This window comes from Mustela nigripes, chromosome 1 (assembly GCF_022355385.1).
Source record: "Mustela nigripes isolate SB6536 chromosome 1, MUSNIG.SB6536, whole genome shotgun sequence".
NCBI lineage: Eukaryota > Metazoa > Chordata > Mammalia > Carnivora > Mustelidae > Mustela > Mustela nigripes.
Window position 1 is genome coordinate 7,010,605 of NC_081557.1, and position 13,518 is coordinate 7,024,122.

Genomic DNA, 13,518 nt, shown 5'->3' on the forward strand with positions numbered 1-13,518 from the left:
GTAACCCCAGTTTCGGTTCCTCTTCGTCATCCCCTTCACCCAGTAACCTGGCTCAATGGGCCTCACTGTCATTTTCTACTCGTTTCCCTGGAGACTGTTCTCCCCATTTTCTAGATCAGGGGTCAGCAGACTTTTCCTGCAAAGGCCCAGATAGTAAATGCTTTGGGATTGGCAGGTCGCAACTGGGCAACTCGGCAACTATTCACCTCTGCTGGTGCAGCGGGAAAGCAGCCACAGACAGTATCAAGTGAACGAATCTGTGTTCCAACAGAATTTTATTTTCAATACTTAAATTTCATTAATTTCCATCTGTCACAGAATACTATGCTTTTGATCTTTTTTTTCAACTGTTAAAAAATGTAAAAACCATTCCAGCTCATGAGCCTTACCAAAAAAAAAAAAAAAAAAAAAAAAAGGCCTTGGGCAGGATGCAGCTGCAGGCCATGGTCAGCAGAACCCTGTTCTAGATGGGTGAACGTCTAGCTCAGGACCAGGGGTGCGGCCCCCACAAGATACACAGGTGGGATCAGAAATGTTTTGTCCTGATTCCAAAGTGGCAGTTCGGTCAATGAGCTCTGAATTCGTATTTGTCTCACTGTTGGTCCAGTTACATACAGAAATGACCCCTAGAGTTACAAGACCAGGACCCTGGGCCAGGCCCCAGGGAGTGTGAAAGGGAGTGGTGGCTGGCAGTGCTGGAGCTAGAGTCCTGGGCTGGGGTTCACTCCTCCTCAGGAGGGGAGCTGGGACAGGTGCATGTGCAAGATTTCTTCTGCTCTCTTCAAGTACTCAGCTGCCTTCTTCTTCACACCCTCCCGGCGGGCAGGTGATGGGTCACCTGTGGAGAGAGAATGGCTCGGCTGAGATCCCTGGGTTCAAAACCCTTGGCCAAGCCCCTTAACGGCTCACAGAGCATCAACATGTGTCTTTCCCCACCTCCCTGGAAACCCCATCTATTTGCCCCATTTTACAAATAAGAAAACTGAGGCCACAAGAGGTAAAGAAACTGTCGGAGGTTATGCAGTTGGTCAGTGGTGGCAATTCTGATCCTTGACTGGTTTGTCTCTCACTTTCAGTTCCCTTCACACCCGAGACTCCAGGCCTGACCTTCCACCTTCCAGTCGTACTCACCAGGAACACCCTGCAGCAGGATGTGCACGCCGTCCCGGTAGCCCTGCAGAGCTGCAGCGTAGGCACCTGCCTTCTCATCCCGCAGAGCCTGGGTGATGAGCTCTGTGGCTTGGCTCAGGTAGGCAGGGGCCGGCCGGCCTTCCTCGTCCTCCTCCTGCCCTCCAGGCTCCCAGGGTTCCTGGTCCAGCCTTTCAGTCTCTGCCTCCATCGCTGCCAGCTCACCCATGTGGGTTGGACTGGGGCCTGCACCTTCTACAATCAGATATGAAGGGCTCAGGCCAGGCTGCCCTCCATTTCCCAGGGCCTGAAGCCCCTCCCCAGACCTCTCTTGCCCATCAGGGTACCAACCTGCCGCAGATGGAGGGAAGCATTGCCCAAGGAAGTCAAAAGCCATTCATATATAACAGACTTGCCACGATCGATTTAATTGGTGGAGTTCCTATGCTTTTGTAAAGACAATATTACCTTCCTAATTCTTTCTTTAGGTCTGTATTAACATTAGTTTGCAGGGTCTGGGTCACTGGACCTACTTCCCTCCTGATTACAGTTGATCTACAAATCTAAGAATTCCCACCACAAAGTTTAACTGAAGGACGCAGACCAGGGCAGAAATGCTCCAAACCCTGGAATGTCAGAGTAACAGATGCAGAGAATCTCACATCTTACAACTTTAGCTGAGGACCCAAACAGGAAGACAGTGGGTGGTGGGTATCCTCCAATTCCAGAGAGGGCTCCTTATAGACCCCAGGACTGGCAAAAAGGAGGCCAAACATCCCCTCTGCAGCTTATACAAGAGAAGGCTAGGGGTGCCTGGGTGGCTCAGTGGGTTAAAGTCTCTGCCTTCAGTTCAGGGTCCTGAGATCGAGGCCCTCATTGGGATCTCTGCTCAGCATGGAGCCTGCTTCCTCCTTTCTCTCTGCCTGCCTCTCTGCCTACTTGTGACCTCTGTCTGTTAGATAAATAAAATCTTTTTTAAAAAAAAGTTTCCTTAAAAAAAAGAAACAAAAGGTAAGGCTAGTGATATGGCCCATCTTTGGTGAAAAGGCCTTTAGAGGGAAGGTGCCAGAAACAGAAGCACCAGGGCGCACCACTGGCCTGGAGGGGGAGGGGCGGGCATTTCTTTTAGCTCCAACCCAGTGACCCCAGGAGGAGACTGGAGGACCTCCTGAAGGAAGTGAAGATGACCTCTCACTTCCCAGCTGTACATACAGGCCTCCCTATGCTGCTCATGGAGCAGAAGGCAGAGAAGTTCTGGGGATGCCCTAACGTGAGTTCAAGAGTCTGATGATGCACGTGCTGAAGAGAGAGACAAGTGCCAGCTCCTTGCTTGGACGATTCTGATGGTGAGGGACTGGCTAGAGGTGCCCACAACAGCGGGACAAGGAGGCAACGCACCATCTGAGGGAACGGTACTTCCAGGCTTTTGCGGGGCAGGAGTTGGGGAGTTAAAATTTTCTTTCCTTTTTTTTTTTTTTTCTTTAGGATTTTATTTATTTATTTGACAGAGAGAGAGAGATCACAAGCAGCAGGCAGGGGTTGGGGGAGGTGGGGCAGGGCGGGGAGCAGGCTCCCTTCTGAGCAGAGAGCCCGATGCGGGGCTTGATTCCAGAACCCTGAGATCATGACCTGAACCGAAGGCAGAGGCTTTAACCCACTGAGCCACCCAGGCGCCCCAAGTTTTCTCTTCTTTTTAAAGGTTTTATTGGGGCGTCTGGGTGGCTCAGTGGGTTAAAGCCTCTGCTTTCAGCTCGGGTCATGATCCCAGGGTCCTGGGTTCAAGCCCCGTGTTGTCGGGCTCTCTGCTCAGCAGAGAGTCTGCTTCCCCTCCCCTCTCTCTGCCTGCCTCTGCCTGCTTGTGATCTCTGTCTGACAAATAAATAAAATCTTTAAAAAAAATTTGACAGAGAGATCACAAGTAAGCAGAGAGGCAGGCAGAGAGAGAGAGAGAGGAGGAAGCAGGCTCCCCGCTGAGCAGAGAGCCCGACACGGGACTCGATCCCAGGACCCTGGGATCACAACCGGAGCCGAAGGCAGCAGCTTAACCCACTGAGTCACCCAGGCGCCCCAAGATTTTATTGATTTGTGAGAGAGAGAGAGAGCGAGAGAGAGAGCGAGCAAAAGCAGGGGGAGCGGTAGGCAGAGGAAGAGGGAGAAGTAGGTTCCCCACTGAGAAAGGAGCCCTACCGAGACTCGATTCCAGGACCCTGATGCTTAATCAACTGAGCAACCCTGGCATTCCAGTCAGCTCCATAAAACCTCCCTCCTACCGTTCTTTCTGCCAATGCCAGCATAAAAAGCAAAATTTCAAACTGGAAAAATTCTAGCACTTTACAAAGTGGAATGAAAGAGTATGAAATTGTCTGGGGACAGTCCTTTGCCATCCCCACCTCTGGCAGACAACCCTGGCATTCCAGAGTTCGGGAGTTTTCTTATGGGGCAAGGGAATGTCTGATGGGAGCTACTGACAGGAGTCTTGACAGTTCCAGTCAGAGCATCTGGCCACCGGGCACCCGTGGGGGTTCAACTGGGGCAGGGAGGCAGGCCCCGGTGACACCAATCCCTCCTTCCCCCCTAACCCCTTCTCTCCTATCTCAGCTATGGAGGGGCTGAAGGAGCCCCTGGAGGGGGCAGAACGAGAGGAGTAAAAGGACACCCCTCCCAGGTGAGTGGGGCGGCGGTATGGAGCTGAATAACCGGGCGGAAGACTGAGGTCCCCATGTGGATCGGAGCCGGGGCGGGGAGCGAACCCAGATGCCTGAAACCAATCACAAAGCTGACAGTCTGCCCAGGTCACCAAAGGCCAAAGAAGAAAAACCAACAAAGCAGGCTTCAGAATACGGCAGGATTCCAAACTGAAACCCTTTCACAATGATCCCGAAGCAGAAGAGCCGCTTCCACACCCCAGCTGGAGGAACCGCACAGAGTCGGAGACTTTGAGAATGAAAAGGTCCAGGGTCTCGGAGCCGGGGACTCTCAGCTCCAGGACCCAGACCTCCACGGGAAGTGGGGAGGCTTCTCCTTCCACGGCAGGTCTGGGGTGCCCCCGCCATGCCTACGCCTCCTGCAAGAGGGCATCCTGTGCTGTTCTCTGAGTCCGAGCCTCACCCCCCTGACCAGAAGCCTGTCCTGCCTTCCGGATCTGCGGTGTGAGACCCCCCAGCCGGCCAGGACACCCTGACCTTGGGCTTCCAACGGAAGGAACTCAAATACTACCAAGACAGTGTGACCCCTGACTGTTCCAAAGCTTTCTTAGAAGAGCCAGCTCTCCCTGAGCAGACCTCCCTTTCCCCTGTGGTTGCTCACTGTCCAGGGGCATCTAACTCATGGGCCCTGGCAGCAGGGTGCCTGCTTCCACTGCTCACTGAGGCTGCCCACTGCCGCGTGTTTCTAGGATTTACAGGTGCTACGCATGTTGGTCAGCGGCTGCCCCCCTCTCCTTGCCCCTACCGCAGCCCCCCCTCGGCTTGTCCCAGCTTGTTACCTTCCCTGGAGAAGGGGTCGAAGAGGGCGAGCTCGGCCTCTGTGAGGGGGCCTCGGGCAGGGGAACTGGACGCCTCCTCGGTGCTCCCGCAGTTAAAGAGGAGATCCAGGGCCTCCTGGGCAGGGCTGGACGGTGGGGGATCCGCTGTGGAACCAATCATTGGGGACATTCATGCCCGTCCTTGACATTCCCAGCTTTCAAATACAATTACCCTCTCACTAACGCCTTGTGGTGCCCAAGGGCATCGACAAGCCCACTCTTCATATGGGTTGTACTGCTTTTACAGATGAAGAAACTAGAGCCAAGAGAAGGAAAATGGCCTGGCTAGAGCTTCTCAGCACGTTAGCAGCAGAGAAGCTGGGACAGACCCCAGAATTTTTTCTAAGCTCACCAAGGAGGGAGTGTGTCCTCTCCAACACCCTCCAGCCCTGGCTCCCACCCCGACACAGAGATGTACCTGGCACCTCCAGTTCCTCCAGGCCTCGCCTCTCTGCAGGGAGCGGCTGGGGCAACCAGGGCTCCTCAGGGGGCGGCGTGGGGATCAGAGGGGGCGGCAGGATGTGGAGGTCTCTGGACATGTCGGAGGGCCGGGTCACCTCCCCACCCTGCAGGAGAGAAAGACAGGGACGGGCAGCGGGGATGGGGGGGTGGCCTCAGGGTGCAGCCCAGGGGGCAGGGAGCTCTCTCAGGCACTGGGGAGGAGGGACAGGCAGCGACACATACCCGGAAGAAGGCCTGGAGCTGCGGGCTGTTGTTGAGCGCAGGGATGTGCACAGTGAAGCGAAGCAAGTCCTCGGCCCCCTTCCGCCGCTCTTCAATCACTGAGGCCTCGAACCGGCCTGCAGCGCCCAGGAGGAGAAATGGGGAGAGAAGCAGTGGTCCACAGGGGTCGCTTTCCTTCTTCTGCCTCGGAGGATCCCAGCAGCCAATGGCTCTCCCGCCCATTCTCCTTGCTCCTGGGGGAGCAACCTTCTGGGGCTCCCCCAAGGGGGCAGGGACCAAGCTCCCTCGTCCTCTATGTACCAGATGTTTATCAAGCACCTACTATGGTGCAAGGTTCAGCAGGTGAATGGGAGGAGGGCACGGAGTCCGCTGTCACAGGATCACATCCCAGACAGGGGGAGGCGGGCAACCCACAAGAAACAAAATAATTTCGGATGGCTCTGATGCAACAGAGAGGAAGGTTAAGACTCAGGGAGGAGAAGTGACTTGCCTAAGGTCACACAGCTAGCAGCTGCTTTTTCCCAGTCTCCCTGCTCTGTTCTAGGTATGCTGCGGAATTAGCTACCTCGGACCTAGCAGCCGGCTACAGTGCCCACAGCCTGGCACCACCCTCCGGCAGCAACCCTTCACCTTGCTGTGAAAGAGAATCTCCCGCGAGTCTAGAGATCCAAACAGCAGCTCACTCCTGTCCACCAGAAATACGTCACGAGTGGCATGTGCAATTACTAATTTTCTCTTAGCCACGTTAAAAAGAAACAGGTTAACTCAACTTTAGTAATACATTCCACTTAACCCGGTATATCCGAAATAGTCTCATTTGCACGTGTGATCGATATATAAATTATTGCCACAGTTTACAGTCCATTTCAGTGGGCATTCGACCCATACGGCAAGCCTCGGCTCAGACTCCCCACATCTGGCTCACAGCTGCTGCTTCTGGACAGTGTGGGTCTAGAGGTGAGACCAGCTCCTGGGGAGGAATTCTGGTTCTGCCACTGACAGGCCAAGCCCCTTTAGGACCCTGAGCCTCAGCTTCCTTGTCCTGGAAATGGGGCTAAGGAAGATGGACTGCTGAAGGGCTCCACACACACTGAAGGCTCGGCTGCTCTGAGCCTGCCTCAGTTTCCCCAGGTGTGAAATGAGGCTGTCTCTAAGCCCCCCCCCCCCAAGAAGTGCTTCTGCTGGGGGTTTTGGGCCCCCATCAGGCTCCCTCCACCAGCAGGGGTCCCCTCTGCCCACCTCTTCCTCCATCTCTGGCCTGAATGCATAGATCAACACTCACCAAACACTTGGGCGCGGGGGAAGGCCGGGAACTCCTCCAGGCGGCGGAAGAGGTTGCGGTGGGTGTAGGCCAGGTCCCCGTGCAGCTTGCGGAAGTCGCTGTACCGCTTCCAGACCACCACCTGCCAACGATGCAAGACTTGACCTAGGCTGGCAATGGTGGCGGATGAAAGAGGCTTTCCCCATTCCCAGCCTGGAACAGCACATGTGTGCCTGTGTGCGTGTGTGAGTGCGTGCCTGTGTGCCTGTGTGCATGCGTGTGTGGCTTGGGGCAGAGGGCCAGTTCCTCCCAGGGCTGAGGAGTTACCAGCTGTTCCTTTGCTGCTCCTGCATCTGGACCTGGGGAACGGTTCCCCTTCCTCCCAGGAGCCTCACCTCTTTGACATCCTCTGGATCCTTCTTTGAGATGAACTGAGGAAGAAAGGCAAGAAGCAGATGAGACCAGAGGCTGACATCTGACACCCCATCTCCCAGTAAAATCCAGCGACGCCCCAGGTACCTCCCAGCCCTCATCGTGGCCTTTGGCTGTTGGCCACTGGTATCAAGGGATCCTGGCTTCAAGGCTTTGTGTCACCTGAAGCAGTTTTTCTATCACGTGCTAGTTTCTTCATCTGCCTGATGGAAGAATCCCATCCAGACCCCTTGGTCCTCAGCCCAACTTTCATCTCCGTTCCTTCACGAATCTGCATGTCATCCTGGCACAAGGGGCCACGCTGACCTCTGCATCGTTCCCGTCTTCTGTGTGTGCTGCCGAAGCGAGCACTATCGCCCTTCCTTTGAAGGCCCAAGTCCCTGCATCTCCTTCTGAAACTAGAGACCCTCCAGTTCTCTAAAAAGTGAGCTTCTGTCCCAGGAGCCACTCCTTCCTTAAGTGAGGAAGTCTCTGTGGGCAAACACTCCTGAATGCAGAAGACAGCATCACTGGGTTGTGACCCCCGGAAGAGAAGAATGGGGTCTGAGCTGGAGAGAAGACTCTGTACTCACTATGGTATATTCATAATAATTAGAAAATACCACTCCAAGGGCGCCTGGGTGGCTCAGTGGGTTAAAGCCTCTGCCTTTTGCTCAGGTCATGATCCCAGGGTCCTGGGATCTAGCCCTGCATCAGGCTCTCTGCTCAGCGGGGAGCTTGGTTCCCTCTCTCTCTCTGCCTGCCTGTGATCTCTGTCTCTCAAATAAAAAATAAAATCTAAAAAAAAAAAAAAAAGAAAATAACACTACAGTGTGGACTATTTGATAGTTTTCCAGAATCCCCTTTAATTATCCTAGATCCCGAGGCAGCAGATAGGATTAACATGCCCATTTACCAGTGCAAGATTACACAGCACATTTTGCAAATGACCTATCTGATAATGAGCTGATATCCAAAATATATAAAGAACTCCTACTCAATACCAAAAAACCCAAAACAATCCAATTTAAAAATGGGCAGAGAGAGGAGACTGGTGGCTTAGGTCATGATCTCAGGGTCGTAAGATCGAGTCTCATGTAGGGCTCCGTGCTGGGTGTGGAGCCTACTTAAAGACTCTCTCTCTCTCCCACTCTTTCTGTATCCCTCACTGGGTCAAGGAAGGAAGGAAGTAAAGAAGAGAGAGAGGAAGGACACGAGTAAAGGTAACTAAATCAATCCCCAAAAGGGGGGGGCAGAGGGGCGCCTGGGTGGCTCAGTGGGTTAAAGCCGCTGCCTTCAGCTTGGGTCAGATTTCAGGGTCCTGGGATCGAGCCCTGCATGGGGCTCTCTGCTCAGCGGGGAGCTTGCTTCCTCCTCTCTCTCTGCCTGCCTCTCTGCCTACGTGTGATCTCTGTCTGCCAAATAAATAAATCTTTAAAAAAAAGGGGGGGGGGAGGCAGAGGACCTGAATAGATGTTTCTCCAAAGAAGATATACAGATAAGCAACAAACAGATGAAAAGATATCCATATCACTCACCACCAAGGAAATGCAAATCAAAGTCACAATGAGATACCACCTCATGCCAGTCAGAACAAAAAGGTAAGAAATAACAACTGTTGGTGAAAATGTAGAGAAAAAAACTTTGAAGCACTGTCTGTGGGGATGTAAATCAGTGCGCCACTATGGAAAACAGTATGGCGTTTCCCAAAAAATTAAAAATAGAAATACCAGGCGCCTGGGTGGCTCAGTGGGTTAAGCTGCTGCCTTCGGCTCAGGTCATGATCTCAGGGTCCTGGGATCGAGTCCCGCATCGGGCTCTCTGCTCAGCAGGGAGCCTGCTTCCCTCTCTCTCTCTCTCTCTCTCTCTGCCTGCCTCTCCATCTACTTGTGATTTCTCTCTGTCAAATAAATAAATAAAATTAAAAAAAAATAGAAATACCACTGGAGCTGGTAATCCCACTTCTGGGTATTTACCCAAAGAATACGAAATCACTAATTGGAAAAGATATATGCACCCTTATGTTTATTGCAGCATTATTTATAATAGCCAAGATATGGAAGCGCTCTAAGTGTCCACCCATAGGTGAATGGATAAAGAAAATGTTGTAGATACAGACAATGGAGTATTACTTAGCCATAAAAAAGAATAAAATCTTATCATTTGTGCCAACATGGATGGACTGAGAAGATACTACACTACGTGAAATACGTCAGACCCAGAAAGACAAACACTACGGGATTTCACGGATTTCACGGATATGTGGAATCTAAAAAACAAAACAAAATAAACAAAACCAGGAACAGACTCATAAATACAGACAAGGAACTGGTGGTTGCCAGAGGGGATGCGGATGGAGGGAATCAGTGACATAGATGAAGCAGATAAGAGGTACAGACTTCCAGTTCGACAATAAATAAGTCATCGGGATGAAAAGTACAACACAGGGAACACAGTTTATAATACTGCAATAACTTTGTGTGGCAACTGATGGTGAACTACACTTACCATGGTGAGCAATTCCTAATGACGATAAATGTCGAATCACTATGTTGTGCACCTGAGACTAACATAATATTGTAATATTCTATGTCAACTGTACCTCAGTTGAAAATAAAAATTAGAAAGAAAAAAAATCACATACCAAGTATGAGGGACTGCTAGGATCAAAACCCTGGCCTTTGCTTTTCATGCCCGAGTCAGCCTGAAATATCCTGGGTAAAAGAAACTAGATTTAAAAACTGCTCAGGAATATATATGCCTGACAAAGGAGTCAGATCTAGAATATAGAAAGAACCAGAGATCAGTACTAAAGACAAACAACTCGACTTTCAAAACTGGGCAAAATATGGGGTGCCTGGGTGGCTCAGTGGGTTAAAGCCTCTGCCTTCGGCTCAGGTCATGATCCCAGGGTTCAGGGAGCCTGCTTCCTCCTCTCTCTCTCTGCCTGCCTCTCTGCCTACTTGTGATCTCTGTCTGTCAAATAAATAAGTAAAATCTTTAAAAAAAAAAAAAAACTGGGCAAAATATTTGAGCAGGAACCTCCCACAAAAGAAGGTGCTTGAATGGGCAGTAAGATAACGAAAATATGGGGGTGCCTGGGTGGCTCAGTCAGTTAAGCATCTGTCTTTGGCTCAGGTCATGATCCCAGGGTCCTGGGACTGAGCCCTGATTTGAGCTCCTTGCTCAGCAGGAAGCCTGCTTCTCCCTCTCCCCCTCTGTGATCTCCCTCACTTTCACACTCTCTCAAATAAATAAATAAATAAAATCTTAAAAGAAAAAACGATGAGAATATGCTCGATATCATTAGTCATCAGAGAAATGCAAATTATACCCTAATGAGGTATCACATACCCACCCACCTAAAATGCCTAAAATTGAAGATGCTGAAGTATTCGTGAGAAATGGGAGTATAAAACGGTACTTTAAGCACTGTACCACTTTGGAAAACTGGTAAATTCCTTCCTTCCTTCCCTTCCTTCTCCTCCACTCCCTTCCCTTCCTTCATTTTTTAATGATTTTAAAGCAATCTCTACATCCAATGTGGGGCCTGAACTCACAACCCTGAAATCAAGAGTTGCATGCTCTAGGGCGCCTGGGTGGCTCAGTTGGTTTAGCGACTGCCTTGGCTCAGGTCATGATCCTGGGGTCCTGGGATTGAGCCCCACCAGGTTCTCCCTCCTCTGTAGGAAGCCTGCTTCTCCTTCCTCTGCTTCCCACTCCCCGTTTGTGCCTTCTCTCTGTCAAATAAATAAATAAGATCTTTTAAAAAAAGAGTCACACACTCCAACAGAGCCAGCCAGGCACCCCAGAAGCTGGTACTTTAAAGAGATGACCTAGATAAAAGCTCCTGGAGAAGATCGTAGCACACTTAACATCTCAGAGGCACAAGGAGGAGCCTTTGGAGATAACAGGGGAGGTTTAGGGATCAGTAAAAAAAAAAAAAAAAAAATTGGCTTTGAATTTTCCGGAGCCTCACCTGTGGTTCTGTAAAGACTCAAGGTGTAAAACAGGGACAGCTGCTTTTAATTCTTCAGGGAATTAAAAGATATGAAAAGACTGATCCATTTTTGTTGGAAAGTTCTTCTGTCCCTTTGGGTACATTTAGCATAGGGGTAAAGGCCAAAAAACAAAAACTAAGACAACAAGAAACAAGTTCTTATCAGGCTCTGAGTATCAGCCACTAATCTGGCCAACTTCCACCCACAGAGCTACTTAAACACTCTTTTAAATATTTTGTCAGTTTCAGCTAGGATGAACAGCAAAGGGCACATGGGAAACTGGTAATTTCTAGGACAACTACATACGTAGCTATCAAATGACTGAGCAATTCCACTCCTAGGTACACACCAAGGAAAAATGGGTGCACAGGTCCCTAAAAAGACTTGTACATGAATATTCCCACAACTCTACTCATAACAACTAAAAAATTTTTTAGACACAACTCAAATGTCCATCAAAAGGAGAATGAATAAAGAAATGGTGGTATATTTCTAGAAAGGACTACTATCACATGGCAAAAAAAATTACACATGCAACAACATGGATGAATTCCAAAAACATTATATAGAGAGTGTAAAATGCCAAATACAAATACTTGCTGATTTTATTCGGTTGAGGTTCAAGAACCAACAAAACTACTCTTATAGTGAAAGAAGCCAGGACAGCGGTTACCTCTGTGGGAGAAGAACTATAGACGGAAAGATACAAAGAAAGTCTCTGGGGTGAGGGAAATGTTTGTATCCTGATGTGAGCACTGCCTACGCGGATCTATAGGTATGAGAAAATTACTGAGCTGTACACTTAGGGTTTATGCACATTATGTATACAGCTTATGTCTCCGTTTTAAAAATTTTACAAGGGGAAACAACAAGACACTGAGGAATACCGGCATGTGACTTGCGGAGCTGTGCGTAAATGATAAACTGGATACTCATATCTGCTTTTAAATGTAGGGTTGCTGTGCAAGGATAAACAAGGAATTAGCAGCATTGGTTCTCACCAAAATGGCAGACGAACAGGGATAGTAAAAGAGGGAAAACTATTTCTCTTTCAAAGTCATAAAAACATACCGATGTAATGCATGTTACTTGCTTAAAAACCAACAGAAAGATTTATAGGAAAAGGTTTAAGTCCCTTGCCGCACCTTTCCCACCCCCAGTCCGATCTTCCTAGGGACTGTGTGTGTGTGTGTGTGTGTGTGTGTTTGCAGAGGCAAGAGAGACATAAAAAATATGGGGAAAGCTGTTTTAAACATCTAAGATTCTGTACTTAGATCGCTTTGGAAGGAGGGTCTTTGTGTTTTCACTTCCCTTTAATAGTTACTAATGCATCAGTTTAATAGTTGCCTAGTTTAAACTTTGAAAGGTACGAAACAATTTACAGTGAAAAGTCCCCCCCCCCCCCCACCAGTTCTCGGGTATCATTCTGCAGATAAATTTTATACCGTTCCTTTTTTTAAATTCCTCATAGTTTCCTCCCTGTATCTATAAAATCTGCTTATAACGTTGTTACTGCTTCGTAATCAAGTTTAGTCTTTATTGACTTCCTGCTGTGACCGTGAAGATAGAGACTTGAAAATTTCTCCGGAGCTGTACGAATTTTTAGGCATAGATAGGTTGTTTTTTTTTTGTTGTTGTTGTTGTTTTGTTTTTTAATTAAACTCTTTTCAAAGGGGTTTTTATGTAAATATCAAACAAACCAGTTAACACAACTTACTCCAAGAGACTGGAGAAATAACGAAGATTTGGGCGGAGCCAGAGTTTTGGCGTTAATTTAAAGAAATTCACAGTCTGATGAGCAGACACCACACGTCGGGCGTGGGAACCCACCCCTCCCACTCCAAGAGCTGCTGTCCACGCCCTTTTAAAAGGACAGCGCCCTCCCAGAGCCGCACCCCCTCCCACCCCGTTAAAGAAGTAAACGCAGGCTCCTACCGCAGCCTCCTCTTAAAGGGGAAATGCATTTCTGCCATCTAGAAAGGGAGCGTCCAGGAGTGACTTGCCTTAAAGTAAAACACTGCCCCCCACCTTGTTAAAAGGGTAAAGGTCCCCTCCGGGCCCCACCTCACCTGCGCGGTCACTTTATACTCGGTGTAGCCCTTGGGGTGGGTCCGGGGGTCGGAGACTGTGTAGTGCCGCAGGAAGTCGTCCTTCGCCTGGCGGGACATGGCAGCCGAGCGAGAGTGGAGCTGACCGCCGGCCTCTGCCTCCTCCACGCCGCCCCCGCCCCTCCGGGTCAGTCTACGCCAGCCGCCGCCGCTCCGGGGCCTGCGCCCGCCTTCCTCGGTCCCAGGGAGCAGGTCGCAAGTGACGGCGCAGTTCTCGGCCGCGGTGTGCATCCAGGGAGCGTCTAAAATGTTCTCGGTGGCTGGTAAAGCGTAAACTAGGTGATTTGAGAGTTAAGGACTTGGGAAGGTTGGATCACTCCGCTCCGAACAACGTTTAAGTCAGCCCAAGCCTACGTATCCAAAGACTTCACCTCTGCTTCCCGGTTCCCTTCTTTTGGCTAC

General features: G+C 50.0%; 1 protein-coding gene across 2 annotated transcripts; it reads right to left on the reverse strand.

Moving 5' to 3' along the window:
* Window positions 1-248: 248 nt before the first annotated feature.
* SNX15 (sorting nexin 15) lies at window positions 249-13,286 on the reverse strand. 2 transcript variants are annotated; one of them, XM_059401892.1, is made up of 9 exons: window positions 13,078-13,147; window positions 9,652-9,721; window positions 6,992-7,027; window positions 6,618-6,738; window positions 5,336-5,451; window positions 5,070-5,217; window positions 4,613-4,756; window positions 1,132-1,383; window positions 249-838 (listed from the first exon to the last, which is right to left on the reverse strand). In XM_059401892.1, the coding sequence occupies exons 2-9, from the start codon at window positions 9,697-9,699 to the stop codon at window positions 732-734; spliced, it is 972 nt and encodes a 323-aa protein (XP_059257875.1). In that variant the 5' UTR covers window positions 9,700-9,721; window positions 13,078-13,147; the 3' UTR covers window positions 249-731. The 2 variants fall into 2 exon arrangements, with proteins under 2 accessions (XP_059257875.1, XP_059257866.1); XM_059401883.1 differs by lacking the exon at window positions 9,652-9,721 and having other exon boundaries at window positions 13,078-13,286.
* Between the last annotated feature and the right edge of the window lie 232 nt (window positions 13,287-13,518).

Coding starts and splice junctions, on each gene's coding strand:
- SNX15 (XM_059401883.1), bottom strand. CDS start 13,176: ATGTCCCGCCAGGCGAAGGACGACTTCCTGCGGCACTACACAGTCTCC. Junction 5,452..6,617: donor CCCCCGCGCCCAAGTGTTTG/GTGAGTGTTGAT, acceptor TGGGCGCTGCAG/GCCGGTTCGAGGCCTCAGTG. Junction 5,218..5,335: donor AGCTCCAGGCCTTCTTCCGG/GTATGTGTCGCT, acceptor TCTCTCCTGCAG/GGTGGGGAGGTGACCCGGCC.